At 40.0% G+C, this 26,744-nt stretch overlaps 1 protein-coding gene across 1 annotated transcript; it reads right to left on the bottom strand.

Annotated features, from left to right (window-relative positions):
• YME1L1 (YME1 like 1 ATPase) lies at positions 1 to 26,744 on the bottom strand. The gene is made up of 19 exons (XM_063452576.1): positions 26,620 to 26,744; positions 16,693 to 16,824; positions 15,591 to 15,756; positions 14,634 to 14,732; positions 13,679 to 13,788; positions 12,335 to 12,485; positions 11,595 to 11,678; positions 11,112 to 11,194; positions 9,062 to 9,152; positions 7,939 to 8,091; positions 7,079 to 7,211; positions 5,102 to 5,164; positions 4,583 to 4,695; positions 3,686 to 3,841; positions 3,130 to 3,281; positions 2,490 to 2,616; positions 2,298 to 2,371; positions 2,083 to 2,169; positions 1 to 357 (listed from the first exon to the last, which is right to left on the bottom strand). Exons 1-19 carry the CDS (start codon positions 26,650 to 26,652, stop codon positions 214 to 216), a joined length of 2,151 nt encoding a protein of 716 aa, XP_063308646.1. The 5' UTR covers positions 26,653 to 26,744; the 3' UTR covers positions 1 to 213.

Raw genomic sequence — 26,744 nt, 5'->3', positions numbered from 1 at the left:
TGGTTTAAAAAAAAAAATTGCACAGCCTTGTTTAACATTAAGTGCTGATCTACGAGAAACGTGGAATAATATATACTGAGAAATCATAACGCAGAATTATGTTACTATACCTGAAGTAAAAGTGTGGATGTAAATCTAAAGAACGCTGCAATGACACTAAAATAAAAGGAAACAGAGTCTGATAGGCTACCAATGCAACAGTAATAGATTACATTATCTTATTTCTAGCTTCTTTCCTTCTAAGACCATCTGAATTTCTTTGGCATCCAAGGTTTCATACATGAGTAAAGCTTCAGCCAGGATTTTGTGCTCTTTGTTGTGTGTTTTCAGCAAATGCTTTGCTCGCTCATAGGAATCCTGAAAGAAAGAAGATGAATATACACAGTTATTGTGTGATCTGTAACACACATTGCCAGTGCAAGGCAACTGGAACTATCACAGCTTCAGACTATAGGAGGATGAAAAGGTATATAGAGAGACAGACAATAATAACAGATTTAAGTAACTGTCCCAGGTTTAATAGTCTGTATTATATATTTACAATTAAAATACTTATTATTGGGGGCGGAGCCGAGCTTCCTAGCAGAGTGGACATGCTGCACGATAGCTCGTGCAAGCCAGCCACTAAAACGGGAGATATACCCCAAATCATCACACGCACACCGCGGGGAAGGTGACTATAGAGTGGGGAGGCCGAGGAAAACTTTTTGATACCAAACTTGTACCCGCAACTCACCGGGTCCCCACGATTCCAGCTTGAGGCCTGGGAGAGGCGGCCGCTCTCCTAGTTGGTAACCTTGCAGATGGCAACCTCACAGTACTCACCTCTAACTCCCCCTCCCTCCCCCCCCGGACCGGCGGGGGTTATCCTGGTCCTCGCTGGGTGCCACAGGCAGCCGGCCAACATTGCCTCCGATCACCATGAGGCAGCAAGGTACACCCAAGATGGCGGAGGATGGCGGCCGGCACAAGCGAACGCAGACCTTATGCACCAAGCATCCCCAACACAGCCTGCGGCGCCTGGATGCTCACTTCAGCCAACACGGGGCTAAACAACGAACCAAACAGCTAGCAGCCCAGACGCCGCGGTATGCAGAAGCCTGCACGGGTGAAAGGTGCAGAAAGCGCAGGGAGACCGCGACAACGGCTTACCGTGACCTGCTGGAAGGCACACGCGACTACCCCACAGAGGGAATTGGCTGACGACATCGCGGCATTGGCAGGGCTTGAGGCCACCGCTGGAACTGTGATTCTAAGCGAGCAGACGACCACACACTGAGCCCTCCAAACCAGAGTGAACTCTTTATACTTTATACTGAAGCACATGCCTAATAGTTATACTCTGCATCTGTGTCTTGTACTTTCCTTTTTGAGCCATACCATGCATAGCTTCACTATATCTGCACCCAGCGATACCGTAACCTAGCTTTGAATCACTTATTTGTCAAACCTACTTTATCAATATGCTGACACTGCCAGTTTCATAGCCTGTTGTAAAACATATACCTAAAGCTTGGCTAGTCTAACGTTTATCTGTTGCTCCACTCTATGCTTAACTCTCTCGTGGAATGTCTCTTCCTAAATGTGGCATAGAGTGATGTAACTGCCGTTTTCCTTCTGTTCTCTATATTAAAAAATTGTGCATGTCAAATATACAGTACAGCTCAGCCAGAGGACTGCCTTTGTGGCACCTCAGGCCTCTATGTCATTCTATACTGCACTGCAAAAATTAAAAAAAAATTATATTTATTATTATGAAGAAATATCTGACTTACACAGAACACAGCTAATTCACTCATGAGCTGGAGACTATATAAAGCAAATAATTGCATAACCAAAAAAGTCTTTAATACCTCAAAGCCCTCAACCGGAGGATCTATACTGTGCACAATTTTCTTGTCCTTTAACTCAACAGCAATACAGAAAATGGTGATACGCCAATTAGAGGCATCAAGATCTTAACTGTGCTGGGATGGAATATATAATATATTGGATAGTTCCCTGCTGTGCCCGTTGGGATGGTAAGGAAATTTTGGAATGATAATGTCAACATATAACTAATCAATTAAATTACATCCTCACCTTTAAAAGAGTTCTAATTTCTTGTTCAATAGCAGCTTGAGTCTCTGGACTTAGTTTTCTTTTATCAGAGTAGGTCATCACTCCAAGCTGGGGGGAATCAAGATACAAATGAGACAAAAAATTGGCGTAAATACACTGGGAATTCACAGGCTCTCAGGCTTCCACTGAACGTGAATTAAGGGGTTGGTGAACATCGGAACACAAAATTAATGTACCTTTTCACTCATTCCAAATTTGGTTACCATTAGTCTTGCTATTTTTGTTGCACTGTCAAAGTCACTGGATGCACCTTGAAAAGGAAAACAATAGAGAAAAAAAATATATGAAGTATATTGGTATAAAACAGAGGTATATAATTTAGGCTGTATCATAAAAGTATTATACAAGATTGCAGGTTTTTGGATTACCTGTGGTGATGTTCTCTGCTCCAAAGATCATTTCCTCTGCTACCCTCCCACCCATGCTAACATCCATCTGAGCGAGAAGCTGGGATCTGGTTTCACTCCATCGGTCACTCTCTGGCAGAAGAGACACCTGCAAAATAGGATTAAAAAAAGAAAGTTAATATTCGCGTTGAACGGCCACTCCATAGGTTAACTCTAGAACACAATGCCTGTGCACCCTCAGTCCTGAATGGAAGGAGCAGATCTTTTTAAAAGATGGCAATAAAATGCCTATGCAGCTGTCAGAAGTGATTCAAATCTATTTTAATGACATGTTCTTGTAAATGTTTTCAGTATTTAATTCTCAATCAATATTAGAATGGGGGTGTAGAATCTTTGTAGTTAATTAAATGTATCACTAAGCAACACACACACACACACACCTCTCCCTTATCCTGTCCAGCTGCAAACCTTAAATGTAAATGAGCAAATATGCATGAATCTCTCAATGATAAAAGCAAACCTTCCAAACTCAGACATAGAATGGCTTTCAAATATTGGTTAAAATGTGTGTAAAGTTTAACAGATTTATGTAGTTTGTTAAGAGTATATGTTCATCTCAGGATACACAAGTAAACATTATGCAAATCTGTGGCACACTTACATGTCCCATTGTGGGTCCTCTGGGCATAATTGTGGCTTTATTAATAGGCATTGCATCTTTGGTGTAATATGCAATAATAGCATGACCGGACTCATGATAAGCAGTGATTGTTTTGTTTCTGTCGTCTATTTCCACGCTTCTTCTTTCTGGGCCTAAAAATAACACACAAAAATGCAACATTAGTGTTGGGATATAAAGAAAATGCCTGAAAATATAGTAGTAGTAGTTAGGCTCTTTAGAATGCCATTTAAATCTGACTGGGGTTTGATAATCTCTGGTCGCTTCAATGACTGGATAATAATAGAGTAAATAAGAAGGTGTTAGAAACTGTAGATAAATTGATATTTTCTTCTAGAACTTCGCAAACTTGCTGCATTACAGAGGAAACTGTGCCATAAGAAAAAGTCTCTAATGGGAGGCTGCTCTAGGTAAACTTCGTATTTGGAGAGCCCCTTAAAGCGACTTTCTGTAATTTACTCAGAGGACATAAGTGGGAAACCGATTATTCTGCACAAAGTGTCAAATTGTCTTCTTGCCATAAATCCATAGTACTCACCCATGAGTATCTTGTCCTTTGCAAACTCCAGATCCTTCATGGTTACCATTTCCTTCCCATCCACAGCAGCCTTTAATGCAGCCTGGTTTACCAAATTCTCCAGCTCTGCTCCAGAAAAACCTACAGTGCCACGAGCTATAATCTCTGCATCAATAGCTATAGGAGACAATTAGAAGTATTAAACGAGAATGTGCTAAATAAACCGGTCTACGCAGTTTATCTAATGAATCATGAACTCTTTAAAGTCCACAGAATTAGCAAGACCTTCTGATGCTCTAATTGGTCACTTGACTATGGGCCTCTGCCAGACAATAGACAAAAAAACAGATTTTAAAAAACAGACAAATTCTAAAATTTGGCACGAACTGAGCATCGATTCTGTTGCATTGGGTTCCATCCATAATGATATTAACAAAATCTTAAAACGAATGCAGAAGGCACAAGTGGCAAAAATAAGGCCTCACCAATCACGCCATAGCAGTGGTTTTCGACTTCTATTCTACTTCCCCCACTGAGAGGAAGTGGCAGTAGCTTGTAATGCACTTCGGTCAGCTCTAGTAATATAGTTTATTTTAATATTTGTGACAATGCAATAACCTACACTTGGCTATTGATCTGCATGTTATCAATAGCTTGATCCAAGACATTACAAGGGTTAATTGTAACTCCAATCAATAGAAAAGAGATCAGCTTGGGGAACTAAGACAGGTGCTTACAATGGAGGGTGGCCTGAATGTGCTAAAGTCCATAAGCTTAAACTCAGGTTTCACGCAGAATTCGAAAGCATATCTTTCAACAGGATTTATAAAATGGAGAGATATTTTTCTACTCAATATCCTATTTAATAATCCCTTAATGCACGCTAAATCTCAAAACTACAAAGCTGCTAAAACTTACACACGTCAAACTTTATTTTGTTGAGGTACCACTTCAGGATTTCAGTTCGACCTTTCACATCTGGTCTTGGGACAGTAACTTGCATATCAAATCGCCCAGGACGAATTAAAGCACTTAAAGGAAGAACGAGGACATTGTTAAAAATTGGTGAACATCTTAATATACACACAATGTAGGTTTCTGCTAAAACAAATTAAACACATTTAAAAAAAAAAAAAAAAAAAAAAAAAAATCATTCTGCAGCCTGAAAAAAACCTGGTCGTTGCAATTAAATTTTTTTTTATTTTTTTTTAAATCGGAAGTGCTACTTCAATGTTGACATTTAAATAATGAGCTTATCTCACAAAATTATTAAAAGAAAAAAAAAGTTGGGTGAAAATGCTGGGAATGTGTTAATAACCAATTCTAAAAGGGCAAAAGACAATCAAGTCCACCAAGTCTGTCCAAACTCTTAAATGTAAGTGGGTGCTTTATGTAGCCAGTCATAAATAGACTGTATTGCTGCATTCTCCTACTTACGTATCTAAAGCTTCTGGGAAGTTTGTTGCTCCAATGATTATGACGCCTTCATTTGGTTTAAATCTGAAAGAATAAATTGTTGGAGATGAAGTTCATTAAGCGGCATTGTCACCCTGCCACCCTTCACCCACCGTGCAAAAAAAGAATTTCATAGAGACTGTGTTGTCAAAAGATATACTGAGACAAAAGTGGGAACATTTCAAGGCTCAAATTTCCTCTTGTCCTATAACTATTTAAACCTCTTTAGTTTAGAAAAACGTCGCTTGAGAGGGGATATGATAACATTATACAAATATATTCGGGGCCAATACAAACCATTGTGTGGATATCTATTCACAAACCGGACTTTACATAGGACACGAGGCCATGCGTTTAGACTGGAAGAATGAAGATTTTGTCTAAGGCAAAGGAAAGTGTTTTTTTTTTTTACTCTAAGAACAATCAGGATGTGGAATTCTCTGCCTGAAGAAGTGGTTTTATCAGAGTCCATACAGATGTTCAAACAGCTACTAGACGCATACTTGCAAAAACAGAATATTCAAGGATATAATCTTTCAAAGTAGAGTAGTAACTGCTTGATCCAAGGATAAATCTGACTGCCATTCTGGGGTCAAGAAGGAATTTTTTCCCTAGCTTGTTGCAAAATTGTGCTTCAAACTGGGTTTTTTTTGCCTTCTTTTGGATCAACAGCAAAAAAAAAAAATGTGAGGAAGGCTGAACTTGATGGACGCAAGTCTCTTTTCAGCTATGTAACTATGTAACTACTGCCAAAAGGAAACTTGGCTCTTGAGTTGTGCCGTGGACACATGGATAAAACTCTGAAAGTCTATAGCAGAGTTAAACCAGTAGATCAGGCAAATAAGGTTATCAGATTAGGTTAGCAACTCTGTACCCTTAAGTCCTACCCCTAATTGTTTCCCATTCTATCAACCACAAGGCAGCCACTGTGCATAGGTGTTTTTTGATTGAGCAGCATTACAAAGGAATAAACGACAGAGTGAGATAGTGAAGGTTTGAACTTGATGGTCATATTAGTACTAAACGTGCACAAATCTGACAATCTGCCTCAAACCAACCACCCCACAAATCACATGTATCATGCAGAGAGTGCTTTAACGCCTGCCTCTCAGACAAGTTAAAATATTTATATGGTAGAGGGATCGTTTAGTAACTCTCCATTCCATTTCATACATAGAGACGTGCAGAGACCCCTAAATAGGAGACGGTTAATCATCATGAAAATTATACTGTATTAACCCCCAAACCTCACTGTAATTAAGTTTAATGTTATGGACGACGTGATTACATCTTAAAGGATCACTATAATATCAGGAAAACAAAGTGGTTTTCTTGACACTATAGTGCACTGAGGGTGCCCCCACCCACAGGGGCCCCCTCCCGTGGTGTTGAAGGGGTTAAGACCCCTTCAGTTACTTACCCTATTCCAGCGCCGGGCTCCCTCTGTGCTGGTGACTTCTCCTCCCCTGCCGACGTTAGCTCCCTCTGCTGACGTCAGCGTAGCCGAATGTGCATGCGTGGTGGAAGCATAATATGCCTCCAGCGTTGCAGATGCGCCTCTAGTGGCTGTCCGGAAGACAGCCACTAGACTAGAGGTTGGCTTAACCCTGCAATGTAAACATAGCCTTTCTCTGAAACTGCTATGTTTGCATCTGCAGGGTTAAAACCTGAGGGACCTGGCACCCAGACCACTTCATTGAGCTGTAGTGGTCTGGGTGACTATAGTGTCCTTTTAAGCTATGCAAAGTTGGCAACAAACATATAGGCAAAAAGTTATGTTCCAAAATTGTTTTTTATTTTCTGACTCCTTTAGCTTTTACCATTATGCAAAACTATTGGTGCAGAGAGGAAACACATGCTGCAGCCATGGAAATTTCCAATGATCTGTTCTAAACCCCATGCCTAAACTATATCAAACCTGCGGGAGTCTATGGAAACCTTATAGTTTAAAGTACTTACCCGTCCATTTCGGCAAGAAGTTGGTTAATGGTTTGTCTTGAGTATGGGTGCATTGGTGATTCAATTCTTTTGCCGCCTACAGAGTCCAGCTCATCAATAAATATTACACAAGGTGCATTGCTCTTTGCTTCTCCTATAAAATAAAATACTCATTGTATAAACTTAGTCCAAGTTCCAGGATCCATAAGCAATCAGAAGCAGGAGCAATTGATTTCCTAAACTAAATATATAATTCACTACAATCTTTCTCTCCCCATTCTTTGCCCAAACTGAAAATCCTGGATAAGTTACTCACCAAACTCTGGACAATTCTACGGAGAATTTGTCCAAATCATTATTTCAAACCTAGATTTTGCAATTCAGATATCTAAAGCGCTTTGGGGTTTAGTCTTTAACTTGCTTTGTGCTTTGATGGAGGAGTAGTTTGTCCTGGTTAGTGGTACGTGATCTGAAAATGTTCACCGCTAGCTTTAATTACAGAACATAATGCATTAATGGGACACTTCAGCTTGCTGAAAAGCTTTATGTGTATAGAGTGTGTCATATTTTATCATTTTACAAGAAGTGCCGATTTCAATAGAAATTGACAGTTTGACGACAAGTTCTGTTACTTCCTGGTTTGGTTAGCTCAGTGGAGCTAAACTCAAGAGGCAGCAAATGCCCAGGACACCTGACTTGCAAAGACTTCTCATTAGGCTGTATTAGGAAGTCTGTGATTGGACAGTCACAAAAAGATCTACTAAAAACTACTAATATCTCTACAACAAAAGTGAAAGGTTATGCCTCCTCATCCCCCAATTAAAATTTTGCCTGCATTCCAACACTTTTTGCTGATGGGTAATACAATCAAAAAGACATACTGAATAGATTTCGAATGCGACTGGCTCCCACTCCAACAAACATTTCATCAAATTCAGAGCCGGATGCATAGTAGAACGGAACATCTGCCTCTCCTGCAACAGCACGAGCCAGGAGGGTTTTCCCTGTTCCAGGAGGTCCAACCAAAAGAATGCCTGAAAGTAACATTATTATATATATTTACATGCTCTTACAAAACGATTATTTAAATACACTTACATTTATTTAGCACTATTTAATATATCTCCTACGTTTGAATTAGTGTAGGACCCGTCGATATTGGCGTACTATGATGTAGTTTGCCAAGATAGGTAATTTTAGGTAGACTTATAGAATTTTGAAATGTATTTTATGAGTGCGCTGTTCTTTAATCTGTATTGTATATACATTTTGGTGACTACAGCAGCACCATTTCTGCAAAATGCATGTTCCAGGTATGCCCCACAATTTCCTTTTATTTTTAATATGTAAATTTGGAATCCAGATGAGATTTGGGGTTAAGCACCCAGCCAAAACCCCCAGCTTCAGGGGCCCCTTTGGAGGTAACCACAGGTATACATTTGTGGAGGTTTCGGATAGTAATGTCACTTCAATTATACATTTTCATTGAGCAGATATATCATTTGCATTGTCAGTATATACATAAAAGCACTATCACAATTGTTTAGTTTTGACACTGAATTTTTTAGAATTGCATTTATCACATTCATTTTGACTTCGAGATATTCAATGCTCTTACAAGTAGATTATTTAAACACACTTCATCTTATACAGTACTTGCACTATTTAATTTGTACCCCACATTTGAATTAGTGTAGGACCCACTAATATTGGGGTACTGTGAAGTAGTGGTGGACATAACAATTTTTTTTTGCGGAGATAGGCGATTTAAAGTAGCCTTATAGAATTTAGACATTTTATGAGTGAGCCGCTTCTTAATCTGTACAGAAAGAAACAATATGACCTAAATATACCGGATCTGTAGCACTTTTGAGCCCCCCATTTAAAAATAAAGAAATAAAACAAAATAATAAAATAAAAAAAAAATAAAAACCTGCATACATTGAATCCAGTGCAGGGAATAACTATGTAGAATTTACTCAGAGAACAAACAAACCGTTTTACCTTTAGGAAGTTTGCCACCCAAAACGGTGAACTTCTGAGGATTTTTCAAAAACTCCACAACTTCCTGTAACTCTTGCTTAGCCTCTTCAGCCTATTTGCCAGCAAAAACAAATTATTAGAGATGAAAAAAACAAACCATAATAGCTTAATTATGAATCGTTTTTAAAGAATGAAGCTAATCTTAAAATTTGCATACTGTTCCAAGTACTTGTACATGGCGCTGTGCAGTCATTACTCAGGGACAGCCTTAGGATTATGCGGGATGTGTGGCCGCACAGGGTGCCATGCAGCGGACATTGCTTGCACATGTCCCGGGTAACAGGTGAGGAGGAGGTGCACAGAGCACCCCATAGAGCAGGTGTCACTATGTAGAGGGCTGTGTGGCACCAGGTGGAGGATTTTATTGCCCATCACCCAGAGAGCCGGATAAGGCACTTCTCTCCCAGTGCCCATAATGTAAAGAAGCAGCTGCGTGTGTGTGTGTGTGTGAGAGAGACTGTATGTCTGTCAGTGAGTGTGTGTGTGTCTGCCTATAACGGAGTATAGGACCGTCTTCCTGTGGGTGTATGACTAACTACCTGAAACTGTGTGTGGAGGGGGTGTATGGGTGTGTGTGAGAGACTGTCTGCCTGAAAATGTGTGTGACTATGCGCTTGGGAGTGCTTGTGGTTGTATTTGATAGTGTACGAGTATAACTATATGCATCTGACTGTGGAACTTTGTGTAAGTGACTCTGATAAAATACACACCTGCATTCAAACATGGGCTTACATGCATATATGTATCTTAATTAAATGCCTATCATACACACTCAATAAGCCTATTACAAATATAACGCACAAACAACACACTACGTAATATTATGAGATTTATTACAATGGAGCATACAAAAGCCATTTTATAGTTGGGGAGCTCTGTGATACAGTATTAGGCACATTACTGTGAGTTGTATTGTTGTGGAGTTTTGTGATAAACTGGTACACATCACATAGTACTGGGAGGGATTTTTGAACGGAGGGGCGCTGCGAAGATATTTTGCACAAGGTGTCTAGAGGTCTGAGGTCAGTTTTGTGTTTAATATCTTTTTAAACTCTTGCCGTAAATGAAAAATGCCATTGAAAGGAGGATATGCCTGCCACCTAGTGGTGTGATTTGAAAACACATTCAAACAACTAAAGAAAGAGTATATCTTGGATCTACCAGATAGAACAGTTTTTTTTTTGTTTGTTTTAACCCCTTAAGGACACATGACATGTGTCACATGTCATGATTCCCTTTTATTCCAGAAGTTTGGTCCCTAAGGGGTTAAACTATGTGATTGGACTTCTTACATACATGGCCGTTGAATATTATTTGTTACGTGTTATTAAGAGCATTTGGGTATGATATGGTTAATTTGGGTATTAACAGATTAATTTGAGCTAGAATTTTATTTGTGTTTGTAATTTTCCTTTCTATGACATTTATAAACATTTACAATTAGTTTAGTAAATACCAGGTCAATAAGCTCCCAGATTCTTCTCCAAGTACCCAAGAATCAGAATCACATTGTAAGAAGCAAAATGTTTTGTTTTCTTATTGGTTAGATCTTTACATGGTTAGAAAGCCAATCTGATTTAGCACAATTAGCCATCATACTGAAATGTACTAGCATTCATGAATTGCTAGGGATCTTATATAAACAACTTGGATTAGATCCTCTTCTTGATCTCTATGGATGGATACTGAATCTACAATTGGCTTTGGTGTGTTATATTATTTTACTTTTCTGAAAAGCATTCATACTTTAAGAAGTACTCTGCTTTCACGGTATGAAAACTTTTGCTTATTTTTTTTATATAAATATATTAAAATGTTTGTGTGTGAATTTCCGTATTGCCATTATCTGAAAATACGATATTGCAGTTGCTAATTTTGATTTATAACAGCACATGACAATCTAATACACACAAAACATTGGAGTTTAATGCAAGAGTTTTCTTGGAATCATTTCTCTCCAAGAGATTAGGTGGGTCAGGAAAGGTGAACCCATTATGATAATTGCACTCACCCCTTTGACATGCTCAAATGTCACATTTTTCATATGGATTGGATCCACGGCTGCATCAAGCCCTGATGTTGTTCGAAATCGTACTGCAAAGAGATCACAATTATGTCATTGTGTAGCAAAGGTACTATTCAACACTACATTTTGGCTTTATAGTGATTTTCATTTTCTCTAATGGAATGTTAACTTCGACAAGCAAATAATTCCTACAGCAGGGCTTTAAAAAAAAAAACGTAATAAAGTTACTCGCCACTGCAAGCCATAGAATACTCACCATTCGGCAGAGCTACATTTTTACTTGCCAATGGAAGTTTTAAAACTAAGTCAGCAATGCCTTCTGTTCAGCTACTCTGGCCGTGAATTTGAAATTCACTTTGAATTCATCTTGAATTCTCACTTTAGTAAGTAGCCCTGCCGGTTTAGGCTCAAAGGCAATAGAAACCACTTACAACAAAAACTAGAAGAATTGCAAAACTGAATATTTACCGGACAAGAATGGTGTTTTGGACAAGCCATACAGTCCCAGGAGAAGCAAAGCAAGTAGGAACAGCCGGGTCCTTCTAAGGGAATCTAGGAGAAAAACCAGGGGAAAAATGAGCCTTAAAACAACCACCTTTCTAATTTATTTATATTTATATCGGTTTGCTCAAAACACACACAAGGAAAGGGTAAATAACAATTCAGCTTGGATGTATTGTAATAAACAATTCATTTTTTCTCAGGACCCTATTTTAGTCAGTCTTTTGACTAAAAAGCCATTTTAGTTTTAGTCGTATTTTAGTCATCTGAACTGTTTTAGTCAACTAAATCTCAAATGAAAGTCGACTAAAATTGTTAGTCGACAAAATTAACACTGATATTTATACCATTTTACACACACACAAAATATATTCGTATGTATATTTTGTACATGAATGGGTTAAAAACACTGAAAAATATAATATGTCTACCATATTTCTGAAGTCCAAGCATAGCTTGCAGTATGTAAGACATAAATGACTTTTACTATACATATTATTTTGTTGTTTTCTAGGAGAACAATTACACCAGCCACGTGCATATGCAGCTGCAACAAATTTTGTTGTGGGGGGGAGAGAAACAATAGCAAAAAAACACAGAAAACACTAAAACAAAAAAAAAAAAAAACACCATTAATCAGTGCAATTTATATTACTACACGCAATGTAATTTAGGTTTTTGTGTGCATTTTATTTTTTTAAATTTACCATTAGTTCTCTGGGTGAGAGCTTGTGCTTTCAAAAATCCTTCGGCAAACCCGGTTTTAAAGGCATCTTGTTGTCCTTCAGGGACATTTTTATTTTTTACAAGTTTGTCCAGGTTTTCCACATCTGGAATGCGATCTCTCATCAAAAATCCCTGGGGGAAAAAAAATATGATATTACTACCGCATCGTAATATTCTAGCCTAAAACACTACCAAAATTAAAATTAATTTACAAAACATTTGGAGAGTATTTACTAAAATGTAATTACAGAGAACTAGAACATTTAAAACTATTAGAAATATAGAGGAATTATACAAATAGTGCAAAGTTTTTTATTTGTTTTTTAACTTGACTATTAAGGCCCAATACATGCTGCTCCATTGTCATTTCTTCAAGACTCCCACTTTTAACAATAAAACCCTATTAGTCTTTAATTTCCATGGCCACTGAAATTCTATCATACGCAATACATTTGTGAAATATTGACTTCCACAATATTTACCCTTCTAAAAAAATGAATAAATCCAAGGGTCTTTAAAAAAAAAAAAAAAAAACACTCCCTATAACTGCCCCAACCTGTGGTTGGACTGTGCGAGGCTCCTGTGATGTAGGAGGGGGCGTGGAAATACAGCACTGGGAGATTCGCCCGGCGCTGGATTCAAGGTGAGAAAAACATTTTTATTTTAGATTTCACTGCACAGTGAGAGTGGACACTTTCCCCATAGTGTCCAGTAGGGCATATTATGACAAAGGTGCCCCTTTCAATATGGTAACCCTTCCACCCCAAACTTTGGAAGATAATGCCCAGTTGCTCTGCCCCTCTACTTCCTTTTTTCGTCCGAGGCTTCAATCAGACCGCTCTGTTTTTCACTAGCTCCCCATTCAGAAAACTGACTGAAATGATCGTTATCTTTTTGCTTCATTGCTGAGAAAGTCAGTTCATGCTCTCAGCAGCGCCCCATAGACAGATAAAAAATTGAGTAAAATTGTTATGGCGCCCGGAGTGTCCATTCAAAACAAGGAACTTAATAATAGTGATACTGTCAAAAGTTACAATATACTTGATCATAAATAGATAAAACTTTAGGAGGCTGGATCAAAGAGCAGCATATTCTTTACTTCACAAATTAAATTTTCTCATTACAATTACCAATCCTGCAGAGATTAAAAATCTTTAAAGAAAAATAAAAAAGTTTATTTTAAAGAATTTTGTCTTCTTAAAACACACGTCTCTCCCCAATGTATTCACCACTATGCCTAACTTCTGAAAATGTCTGCCTTTCCCAAATACATAACAAAATGAAGGCAATTAAAAGGACAGAGGGAGCTTAGTTTGAAGATGCACCTTCATGAAAGATGGAGCAGCATTTTCTTTCTCGCCAATTCTCTCAGAGGTTGATTGTAGGCGACGAACTTTTGGGTTTAACGTTTTAAAACCCCGAGACTGCATGAAAACTAAAGGACAATTTTAAATAAGGATCTTTACTTAACAGTAAAAAGAAACAAAAGAAAGAGCTAAATAATAGATCAAATTATATTACATTTTAGCACACGCTAGACCAGTGGTTCTCAACTTAAACCTTAAAAAACTTAAAGCACAGCTACTGTCCAGGATGTTGGTATTTCCCATCTCTGTTTCCTTTGAAATTTTACCAGTTTTTACAATTTTAAACAACATTTTAATTTGTCTATTTGATGTTAAATATTCATCATAATCTTTTAGTCTTCAAGAAACAATGAAAACCTCTTTTTATAGCCTGGCTTTCCTTCGGACAGACTATTTTGCACCAGCTCACCCTCCATTACAGAGTGATACTTCCTTTGCTTTTAAAACTAAAGCAGCATAATATCACCTTTCATTAGAATAAGCAGATAATAGGAGATTTCAGGAGGCATAATCATAATCACCGAATAAAAGCCAAGTGAAGTCAAGCCGACATTTCATCTACACAAACTAAAATTTTTATTGTATAGATTTGAACAATGTACATACAGTATCCTGTTCAATGTTAAGCAGCTTGATTCAATGCATCTCTATAGGGAGATAGAGATCGGCAAGAACGGTGTTTGACTCCACCACCCGACATGCCTACTTGGCAGAGATCATCAGAATTGACAATCTTGGCCAATCCAAAGCTTTCTGATGATATCAGCCAAGGAGGCAGATCAGGAGCAAAGCTAGCACTCTAGAATAAATGTAAGATTGTACTATATTTAAGGGGCAAAGAGGGCTAGATAGTGTTCCTTTAACTTTATGAATAACAAAATACACCTTTCCAGAAAAGGAACGTTTGCTTTACCTGGCCAGTATTGAAGATCTGTGCACACCTGCTTGAGCGGGCTGGGCTGCTGTCTCTGCATGGAGCAGGAATGCAAGGCACGGAAAACACTGGAATAACCTGCAACACAGAGAGAAATCAAAGCAAATTCATTCATCACGGTTTGTAGGAGAAAAAAAAAAATACATCAGACAAACAAAAACGTTACTTTGTATTTGTAAATAATTATCAATATAGGACTATATTAAAGAGAAAATCTTAACTACAACTCCCAGAAAAGTCAAGCCAAGATAGATGGGAGGAAGGGACAGGATGGTGGAAACATGAATATTAAAAAAAATGTAAAAATAAAACTAAAGGAGATTTATAGGTTCCTGGAGAGCCTATTTGACACATACCAATTCTAAATATTTAAGTTCACTGACTACATTTGGGAACTGTGTGGAATTCATAATGGAACTGCAAATTCTAAACCAAATAGTCTCCAGTTCACCTATTTGTTCGAGCTTGGACAACCTAAAAGCTAGTATTCCCTTATTTATTCACCACAATTATTTGCTTGTTGCCTTCGGTCCAACCTCCTCTTCTGATATGGCCATTGTAGAAGTCCCCATTTCTGCTTTAGTGACATCATTTACATACAAAAATGGATAAAACTGATCTATTTATTGAAGCAGGGGGAACATCTGCTTAGGAAAAGTCAGAGAAGAAGGTACCACTGGAAAGACTTGCTAATGTGGTTATGGTGTGTAGATGGCCCCTTTAAGTAAACTCAGATTTGGAGATCACATGAATTCATAATATTTCCTAGCCTAAAACAGGTATGCACACAGGTGCTTGTTAAAACAAAGCAAACACAAAAATGGTTTGGAATTTGCTCTTGTTGAAATTTAGCTCTCTGATAGCTGCTGCGGTTAATAAAGATATATCTGTTCTCAGAGTTTAAAGTGTTCTCTCAATTAAAAGGGAATCACTCACCATTCTTATTCTCAAAGAAAGACTGTGCAGAGACATGTGATGTGTGCCAGTGGGACGGAATGCTTTGTTTGTTTGCGCATACGCCAGGGAGGAATCTTTCAAAAAGCTTGTCCAACTGTTCCGTTCTCAGTTCAGACAGACCTAGGTCTTTCAGATTGATTGTAGGCTGGTAGAAAAATCAAACGGCATTAATACATTTGCAACTTGTGGCTTTCACAAGCACCTGGAAAGAATATGGCGATATGGTAAATATATACCAAGTAAATATGCATGAACATATCACTATCTATAAATATGCAATTTATATCTGAGAACCTTGCCCGGTGGATTCCACTTACTGTAGCATCAATTATACATTGACCTTTCACCTATACTTTGATGATTAATGCTCATGCAGAACTGTATAGGTACATGACCCTGTATACAGGGCATGACAGAAAAAGCCTGGCGTACAGCAGTGAAGTTCAATAAAGCAGCTGGATAAAAGGTCAAACAAATAAAATATTTAAGTAACTGAAAAGTCCCAGGACAAAAAGTAACGACAAGCAGATTTGTAGGGTATACTCACCAAATGCTAAAAGGCTGAATCAGCACAAACTCAGCTGTTTCAGCCAAGTGCTTAACGTATTTGCACTGGCTATTAATTGTCTATAAAGCGGTGCTTTTATTCAGCTATTCAAAGAGAGCCGAATTGAAACTGAAATTAATTCATTAATTTTCTACAATTCCCTTCCTGCAAAAATAAATAAGAAGGCAAAAAAATAAAAAATGTACCCATACAAATATCAATCCCAAACCCTGCATTTAACTTGGTTGCATTTTTTTTACATCCATTTGAAAATTGCAGGAACCCACTTAGCAGAGTGCGTTTAGTTGCATTTTGACCGATGGGAAATAAGGTGGAACGGTGTCTATTAACTAACCCCCGAGCAAGTAAAACACAACTTATTGCTTTGAATAGACTATTTAGGTTGCAACAGTGAACACTCCCTGTGGAATGTAAATGAAAATTGTGGATCTTGGAGGAGATGCAAGGGTTGCCTGACAAATTACAAAAATGGAAAAAGGATTTTATCTTCATTAAGACAGCAATAGGGTTTACCTCTGAGTGGCAAATTTCCGGTTTTGGAATCACATCGCGATTTAGCTTCTGGATGGAGGCTGAGCTTGGGATATAAGCAGTGGTTTTTGGAGAGTGGAAGGCAGTAATGAGATGGCTTAGAGGAACGGTTACCTGAATGAGAAATACATGCTTTGAAGTCACTAAGAAACAACACAGTGCATAATAACCTACATTAAGCTGCGACAACAGAGAATCAAAATACAACAATCTGTTAATCTTGTCTGATTTTAAAAAAAAATAATTAATAAACAATAGCCTTCCAGCTGAAGTGGTAGAGGTTAACACAGTAAAGGATTTTAAGCATGCGTGGGATAGACATAAGGCTAACCTAACTATAAGATAAGGCCAGGGACTTATGAAAGGATTTAGAAAATTGGGCAGACTAGATTGGCCGAATGGTTCTTATCTGCCGTCACATTCTATGTTTCTATGTAACAAAACAAAAAGGATCAAAGACTGTAAACTAATGCTTAAAGAAACTCTATAAGATTAGGAATACAAAGCTGTATTACTAAACCTAAATAGTCCCAACTCCCTACTCCTTTCTAGGTCCATCGCAGTCTTACTTACCGTTTTCCAGCGCCGTGGCTTCTTGGCGCTGCTAAACCTCTCCTCCATGGCAGTCCAAACCAATGCTCCTTATAGAAGAAGAATAGGGACCTAATGGGCATGTGTGGCAAGTGGCAAGCTCACATTCAAAGCTTTCCTGTGAGGCTTCCGCGTCACATGACCGAGTTTTACTCCGTCATAATCACAAGAGGAGGAGTTAACCTTGCAACATAAATATTGATGTTTCACAAAAACTGCAATGTTTTACATTGCAGGGTTAAGGGGGCAGGAAAGCTGCTATCAGACTATTTCATTGAGATAAAGTGGTCTGGGTGACTATAGCGTTCCTTTAAAAGGGGCCATGCAGGTACCATAACAACTTAATAGAAATTAAGTTATTATGGTCCCTGGCGGTGGCTTTCCTGCAAAGGGTAAACTTTCCCAATATGCGAAAGTTTTAAAACAGGTGAAACAAATGCCTATGATTTTCCAATATAGTATGTTGATTTTTTTTTTTTTTAATTACAGAACATCAGATTCTAAGGAAATGCTGCAACACACACACGCACACGCACACCTTTCCCCGAAAGTAAGACCGGGGAAACAGTAGCACGCAGGTCTACGTTCTGGGAATTCCCTCGAACATAAACCAGTTCACTAGGGCATGATTCCCGTGAATCTATGTTCAGGGAAACTTTTCCAAACATAGACTAGCTTAAACTCGAATGGAATCCCGCAAATTTATGTTCAGGGGAACTTCCCCGAATAAGTTTACTCGCGAATGGACAATTCCCCGAACAGATATTAGCAAACTAGCGGGCAGGGCATATTTTCTGGGTAGGGCTTATTTTACGAGCAAATGCAGAAAGATAAGTCCCGCGCTCACTCCCATCACTTCTGGGCGGCAGCAAAGACTACAGTACACTTCAGCCCCAATATATAGTAAAAACCAAAGAAAAACAAGTTACCTGCTATGTATTTTTAAACAAATGGAGGTTTTCTAGTTACCTCCAATGGCCATGAGAGGATAAGCCCACCTGTCAACGTCAAGGCAGATTCTCCCCCACCCCCAGGTGGGTCCTAACTCTAACCATTCACCTTGTTAATGATATATAGGGGTGTATATAAAAAATACCCCTTTCTGTCTCAGAGATCTTTGCCAGAAGCTCAAGGAAGCAAGGTGAATGGTTAGAGTTAGGACCCACCTGGGTTGGAAGGTGGGCTTTATCCTCTCATGGCCATTGGAGGTTACTAAAAAAAAAAAAAAAAAAAAAAACTCCATTTGTTTAAAAATACATAGGGATTAAGGAGAGCGCAGGTAACTTGTTTTTCTTTGCTTATTTTACGAGCATCCCACAAAAAACAAAAACTAGGGCTTATTTTCAGGGAACGAACACACACGATTAACAAATACATGTTATTACTGTCCCCATGATTAAAGAATACATTCATCTTATTAGGAAAGCCATTCAATCTAAAGCAGGTCTCACACTTTCACTGCCACTTTAATTTTTATGCAATGCTGCTTACAGTTTAATCGAATTAGAGATCATTAATGACTGACTAAGGTCTGTGATTCACAGCTGGCACCAGAAATATATTACAAAGTGCCATTTCCTAATGCCTTATTGCAAATACCGGGTATAAAAAAAAATCAATACAATACAAAGACATTTGTTCTTAAAAACAGCAACAAACACGAATATCAAGGGAATTTTACTGCAAATCTCAATCTCTCCCACTAGAACTTTTTTAAAAAAATTAAATATTAAATATTAAATGGGGGGGGGCGGAGCCAAGCAACTGAGCAGCCCAGACGTGCTGGCCGAGAGCTCCCACGTCTGGGAACAGAAATCGGGGCATTACACCCAGCTACCACGACTCACAAGCCGCAGACCTGGATAGTCACAACCGGGAGAGGCTGCTGCATCGAACGGTACCCCACACGAGTACCGGCGCGGCCAACTGGACACACCGAGGCCTGCGGCCTACCTACGACTGCGCCACAGGGAGACGGCCGCTCCCCGGGCACAAAAGCAGGGACTGGAACCGCCTGGAAGAAGTCCTCCCCTCCCCCCCCAGGACCGGTGGGGGTTATCCCGGTCCATAAAACCGACTGGAAAACATCCAGCCACGCACTGCACCAAGGCACGAAACTTCAAGTGTGACCCACGAGGCCTGATTAAAATGGCCGACGGCAACACTGCCCAAGCACAGCAAGAGCCCCCAGACGACTGGGTTGCGGCCTCCAACGCAAGGTTTGAAGCCATGTGGGAGCAGTTCTGGGCCCGACTAGAGCACAAGCTCCAGCCACCACAGGTTAGTGAGAGGTCCAGAGCACCTACAGCACGACAGCTGGCCAGGACTGGATGCCCTGATCAGCCCACGACCGGACACAGAGCCTTTGCCAAATCCTGGCGCAACCTGGAAGGGAGAATGCATGCCACTGCACAACAGCAGCCTAATGATCACTCACCTCCATTCCCATTCCTAAACAAGCGAAAGACGCCTGCAACTCAAGAGAAGATGAAGGCCCCAAAATGGCGGCGAGGCGGGAAGTTCCTGTCGCTCCGGTTCACCCGCACATGGCGCCTCAGAAGGGGACACAATCGCACAAGCACTCCGAGCACCCAGAAGACACCCGCGAAGCAGAGCCGACAGTGGACCACAAACACACCATCAAACACTGCTCCTAAGTGCAAGCTCCATGGAGACCCAGCACGGATTCCTGACAGTTACCGGAGCGGGCAGCCTAGTTATCCACACACCGCCAACCCGAGGGGAATGCGGCACACATCACCGCCGAAACTGTCAGCGCAAGAGGCGCACTACCACCCCCAGCAAGGCATTGGGTGAGTCAACTCCAGAAGGGGACTTAAAGTTAGGCAAAGTGCCTAAAGCTCCCTACCAGATGAACTTCCACAACTGCATTTGCCACCAGACTGGTCAGACAGTGAGCTGTTTTTATGCAAACCTGCACTGGCAGTAAACAGGGGTATTCTTGTACTCACCGGTTTAACTATTATCTCTATCTTAGTTTTCTCTTGTCTTATTTTAATTTTTATTAAGGGACTCATACTTGTATATTGCGAACCTCCTTTGCAGCCTCTCGTAAGTCCGCACAGTCTCTTCTCACAATTTAGTGCTAACATAATTAACCATATGCTTACAGCAAGACAGTCAGTTTACAAGCACAAGTTTTATGCTAACTCAAGTTATTACTGTTATCATTATAATGGCACAAGTTACGCTTGCCTGTCTCATGTACACGTTTATAACCAATGACATTACGCATAACCTTTCTGCTGACCATGCGTATACATCTTGTTTAAAACAAAACACGTGCAAATCAATCCTATCAATCTGTGATATACGTGAGCATAGCTAATCTAGCACAGTTAAGCGATGATTATCGTACGACATAGGCTCATATGCCTAACCTGTAATCCCCAATGATACGCAATTACACTGACCAGATTGCCCATAACAGGGTTATTGCACTATTCTAGCAACGCTATTGAGTCTCAGTCTCATATGTATAAGCGTAACTAATCTAGCAACGTGAAGCGGTGAATATCTAACATGTTTCTAGCGTGTTACTACTACTGATATGCAATTACACTACTCAGATTGTTTATAGCATGGTTATAGCGTGTTACTACTACTGATATGCAATTACACTACTCAGATTGTTTATAGCGTGTTACTACTACTGATATGCAATTACACTACTCAGATTGTTTATAGCATGGTTATAGCAACATCCTAACATACTTATAATTTCCTGCTGTGTTTAAAGCCACATGTTTAAGCCCGATTTAAAAAAAAAATGTGCCTGTCATTCACGTGTCCCGCATGTTAAGCGTGGAAGAAGCCGGAGGATTGCTTTTGGGGCACCTCTCGCCAGCCTGTACAATTTACGTGCACAGTAAAAATAAAGAATGAAAAAAAAAAAAAAAAAATATTAAATGGGGGGGAGAGAGACGGAGAGAGACGGAGAGAGAAAGAATAGCCACAAAAAAATTCAATTGAGGCTGATGTTAGAACACAAGATAATGTTCTGCAACCGTCCAGCTAGCAACAAGTTATAGAAGTTGAAATCCTGTAACATTGGAGGGTCCCCAGTTGGGTGTTCTTATACTAATTGTTCGGCACATACGTGTGAGCAGAACTCTGTTAAATTCACTGTGTGGCCAAAGAGCCATGTTTGAACGAAAGTAAGCTTTAGATACAAAACAAAGTCGAAAACAGTAATTCTACTTACAGGTCTCATGTCTCCTGCAGACACTTTGCATTCCACCTAGAATACTAATTATTGGATGTCACTACATGTTTTTCTGCATGCTGGTGTTTTGGGGTTTTACAATTTGAGTGTGATTTACAGGGATTTTCCATTACCTCAGTTGCAATAGACATCCCTCTACCACGTTCCCACTCCAGCCCCACCTTTTACTGTACAAGTAAGAAATGTCTATTCTAGAATGTATTCTTATTTCTCAATACTTCTTGGTCCATCCAAAGTTGCTTAAAAGAAGCACAAATACCCAACTGAAAAGTATGTATTTCGCCTTTCCAATGCAGCATTACAGTGTGCACATTTAAGGTAATACTGAAATCATGTCACTAGCGCAATGGGAGATCTGAACAACAGATGATGTGACATGGTGCGGTGAATGAACTGGCAAATCTGCCATTGTGAAAAGGTATTGTCATTTTGGAATGTTTTGTAAGTTTTACAAAATGAACTGAAAGAGTGCGGGTACAAGCACTCATATGCTAATCGCTCTCACCTCCAGTACAGTTGCACTGGGAAGCTATTGCACATAAGCGACAAAATGCTGTGCTGCACCAATGAGCATCTTCTCATAGAAAAGCACTGAATCAATGCATCTCTATGGGAAGCGTTCAGCGTCTCCATGCAGAGCGTGGAGATTCTGAACATAGGTGTGCAAATTGTGCAGCACAAGCCAAACACAGCCCTGGCCAAACAGCATCTTCTCATAGAGCTGCATTGAATCAATGCATCTCTATTAGGAAGGTTCAGTCTCTCCATGCAGAGGGTGGAGACACTGAATGGCAGTGCTGCACAGTGTGAAGCACCTCTAGTAGCCATCGGAGGAGTGGCAAGTGAAGTTATCGCTAGGCTGTAATGTAAACACTGCATTTTCTCTGAAAAGACAGTGTTTACTGCAAAATGCCTGAAGAGAATGATTCTATTCACCAGAACAAATACAATCAGCTGTATGTGTTCTGGTGACTATAGTGTCCCTTTAAGCTGTAGTGGTTCTTGTGACAATAGTGCCCCTTTAATGACCAGTATGACTGTCTACCTGCCCTACAATGCAAAGGAAAATTCTCTACAAAACCAAATGTTGATGAATCAGAAACTAAAAATGTGGTACTTTCCATTGTTATAGAACTCTAACACTATAGAAAAATAATGACACAGCACTATGACCCAAAGTAACATGTTTACATCATAAAGAAACAAAAAAATAAATCAATTAAAATGAGCCAAACATGTTATAAGTGCATACTAGAGAGGGGAAACACTTATCTAAGTTTTCTTTTTGTCAAATAGCTAAGAAATGTAAAAAAGAAAAATAAACGTCTGCTTTGATACTTGTAATTGGTTTTGAGTCCCAGATCATTTCAATATATTGTTTAGGTGCACAGAAACTCAACATAAAGAAGTCACCAGACTATAACCTGATGAGATAGTAGATGTGGGGATAAGGGTGAGAGCTACATTGTGATGTGCTGAAACAAAGTAAGAATAGAAACAAGTGTATTCACTACACTGTATTATAGTGAGCCAATGACAGCTATTTTAGGCTGACTTTTAGAATTCTAAGCAGCGACAGACAAGTTAGATATTTTTTTTCAAATCAGCACTTTTGCAATTCAACATCCAGTTCGCTACCAATTTTGGGGCTGATGTGTACCATGGTTGTTGCTGCCACCCAAGAGTAGTGGGAGTTTGAGCACAAGACTTGTTTTTTGTATTTATATTCACTTTTGTATCACACAGCTATTTTACAATGCTGCCGCCCACCCCATATGTTCCATATTGAGGGTTAATAAAGCATGTAGGGGTTTAGAAATGCGCATGAGGTCTCCTCGGCTGGTGGGCGGGATCAGTCTCGCCCACCAGCCGACGGAGACAGCATGAGGAGCAGCGCGGAGGAGGGGACAGCGACGAGGGGCATCGTCGCTGCCTCAGGTAAGTGACTGAAGGGGTTTTTACCCCTTCAGTAACCGGGGATTGGGGGGTGGGAGGGAGAGGGTACCTCCAGTGCCAGGAAAACTGATTGTTTTCCTGGCACTGGAGTTTTCCCTTTAAGAGCAAAGCTGGCTATACTACATGATGTTTGACCTTGTTCTATAATTATTATAAAACATGTGGTCCAATCCCATGACATTGTAAATCTTACCTGTGACATTTCCGGTCATAAATATCTGTGTGATAAAATGTCTGTACAAGCGTTTTATGTCGCTACGCAAGCAAAGAAAAAAAACCAATGTAAAAAAAAAAAAATAATAATGTTGTACACTAACCCCTATAACAAATCAGACAGGTTTCACAAAGAATAGTGGAGAACCATTAAAGTTAAAACCAGAGTGCCTTGAAGACACAGACCACTAATCCTTAAAACCCTAGCCCTAACAATACAGAACCACCAACTTCCTTATGGCCACGGCAACACTGTTTTTAATGCTGCAGTTGTTGTGCATTGCATGCAGCAAGATCAACAGGTTGCTATAAGAATGTGACCTAAAACAAACTCACTGTTTAGACAACGACATTTTAAATCTACATTAGCACAACAAAATATCTGATGAAAATTCATCTTTTCCGTATGATTCAGTGTCCTAGCCCGCAGCATCATCGAAAGAAAATGCCTGGTATGCATAGTGTATTGCGGAACGATAGTGTCTGGAATCTGTCATTTTCGTGACTGTGTCAAAGTGACAATTTCAATATTACATAGTTACATAGCTGAAAAGAGACCTGCGTCCATCAAGCACAGCCTTCCTCACATTTTTTTTTTGCTGTTGATCCAAAAGAAGGCAAAAAACCCAGTTTTAAGCACTTCCAATTTTGCAACAAGCTAGGAAAAAAAAATCCTTCTTGACCCCAGAATGGCAGTCAGATGTATCCTTGGATCAAGCAGTTATTATCCTACATTGAAAGATTATATCCTTGAATATTCTGTTTTTGCAAGTATGCATCTAGTAGCTGTTTGAACATCTGTATGGACTCTGATAAAACCATATATTGGCCCCGAATATATTTGTATAATGTTATCATATCCCCTCTCAAGCAACGTTTTTCGAAACTAAATAGGTTTAAATTTGTTAACCTTTCTTCATAGCTGATATGTTCCATTCCTTTTATTAATTGTGTAGCCCGCTTCTGCACTTTTTCTAGTGCCATAATATCCTTCTTTAGAACAGGTGCCCAAAATTGCACAGCATATTTAATATGTGGTCTTACCAGTGATTTATAAAGAGGCAAAATGATATTCTCGTCCCGAGAATGAATGCTCTTTTTCATGCATGACAATACCTTACTGGCCTTGGCCACTGCGGATTGACATTGCACATTGTTGCATAGTTTGTTATCTATAACAATTCCCAAGTCCTTTTCGTGTGTTGTTATCCCTAATTCGCTTCCATTAATGGTATATGTTGCTTGTGTATTCTTTACGCCGAAGTGAATAACTTTGCATTTTTCAACATTAAATTTCATCTGCCATTTGAGTGCCTAGTCCCCCAGTCTATCTAAATCCCTCTGCAGCAAAGTATTATCTTGCTCACATTGTATTATTTTACAGAGTTTTGTGTCATCTGCAAACACTGAAACATGACTTTCAATGCTGTCTTCAAGATCATTTATAAACTTGTTAAATAGAAGGGGTCTCAGAACAGACCCCTGAGGGACACCACTTGCCACCTCTGTCCAGCTTGAAATTTTACCATAAATGACAACTCTTTGTACTCTGTTTTTAAGCCAATATTCTACCCAAGTACAAGCACTTTCATCTAGACCAATTTCCTTGAGTTTGAACACTAATCTATTGCGTGGAACTGTATTAGTCTGCACTTTTCTAAATCGGGGAAGAAAAACCTCCCTGACAGTCAGACAGGCAGCGATATTCATTATAGATACGGTAAATACAGCCCAACGCCTTCCTCTCAGACAAAGTAAAACACATTAAAGAACAATATCAACTGTACGTATTTCCCATGGGATATAATTTATGTGAATGACAGATCCATTTTAATCTCATTCTAAAAGAACCCTATGGCACATTGCACACTAACCCCATGGGATACCACTAGGACAGGTTTCCACCACCACCCCAGATGCTGTGGACCACATCTCCCACAATGCTCTTGCAGACAGAATGCTAGCAGAGCACCAAAGGGAGATGTAGTCCACAACATCTGGAGTGCCAAAAGTTTACCTCCCCCTGCTGCAGGATATAGATGTTTATAAACACAGAGCTGTTGACACATGAATAGCAAAATGTTAAAGGACCACTATAGTGCCAAGAAAACAAACTTGTTTTCCTGGCTCTATAGGGTCCCCATCCGCAGGGTCCCTCTACCACCGGGCTGAAGGGGGGGGTTAAGGGGTTAAATTCTTATCTTTCTCCAGCGCCGGGCTCCCTTGGCGCTGGGGACGCTCCTCCTCATCCAACGAATACGCATGCACGGCAAGAGCCGCACGCATTCAGCCAGTACAGCAGCGTCTTCTCACTGTGAAAATCACAGCGCCTCTAGCGTCTGTCAGTGAGGCAGCCACTGGAGGCTGGATTAACCCTATTATAAACATAGCAGTTTCTCTGAAACGGCTATGTATACAGCAGGCAGGGTTAATCCTAGATGGACCTGGCAACCAGAATACTTCATTAAGCTGCAGTGGTCTGGGTGCCTATAGTGGTCCTTTAAACCACTTCCTGTTTACCCTTCTTTTATTGCAAATTCTGTTAATTTGAAATCTCTGATCTTCTAGTCCCGGCAGGTGCCTCCTAAGTGTGAGGAGGCAGTGGTCTGGGTGCCTATAGTGGTTCTTTAAATACTCCAGCAGCTGTATCCAATCCCAGCTTCCTGTCTGACAGCCCCAGCCCTGCTGGGTAACCCTCCCTGGGGGCAGTCAGTGAGGGACCCAGCTTGAGATCAGCTCTGTATGCAGGGCAGTGCCTCTATGGTGACTGGCTATAACCCCATCACAGTGACAGGGCAGGTAATGTTATGGAAAGCGGTTATTTTTGCGGCCAGCTCTGGCTGCCTCCCTTTACGGCTGTGTCTCGCGTTACAGCGCCTGTCGTGCTCCTTGCTCGCTCCTACCTGCGGCTGCACCGTGCTGCACAGCGTGAACATCTTCTCCGGACACCGGGGGGCCGGTCACTCGCTCACCGGCAGCTCGCTGACTGGAGGAAGGAAGACACCCGCCGTGACGTAAGAAAGGTGAC

This window comes from Pelobates fuscus, chromosome 4 (genome assembly GCF_036172605.1).
Source record: "Pelobates fuscus isolate aPelFus1 chromosome 4, aPelFus1.pri, whole genome shotgun sequence".
Taxonomy (NCBI): Eukaryota; Metazoa; Chordata; class Amphibia; order Anura; family Pelobatidae; genus Pelobates; species Pelobates fuscus.
This window is presented reverse-complemented; position numbering and strand designations above follow the sequence as displayed.

Excerpts from the sequence above, each read along its gene's own strand:
- YME1L1 (XM_063452576.1), bottom strand. The coding sequence starts at position 26,652 with ATGTTCACGCTGTGCAGCACGGTGCAGCCGCAG. Across the intron at positions 11,679-12,334 it reads TCTCACCCAGAGAACTAATG|ATTCCCTTAGAAGGACCCGG; the intron begins GTAAATTTAAAA and ends TTTTTCTCCTAG. Across the intron at positions 2,372-2,489 it reads AGCAGAGAACATCACCACAG|GTGCATCCAGTGACTTTGAC; the intron begins GTAATCCAAAAA and ends TTCCTTTTCAAG.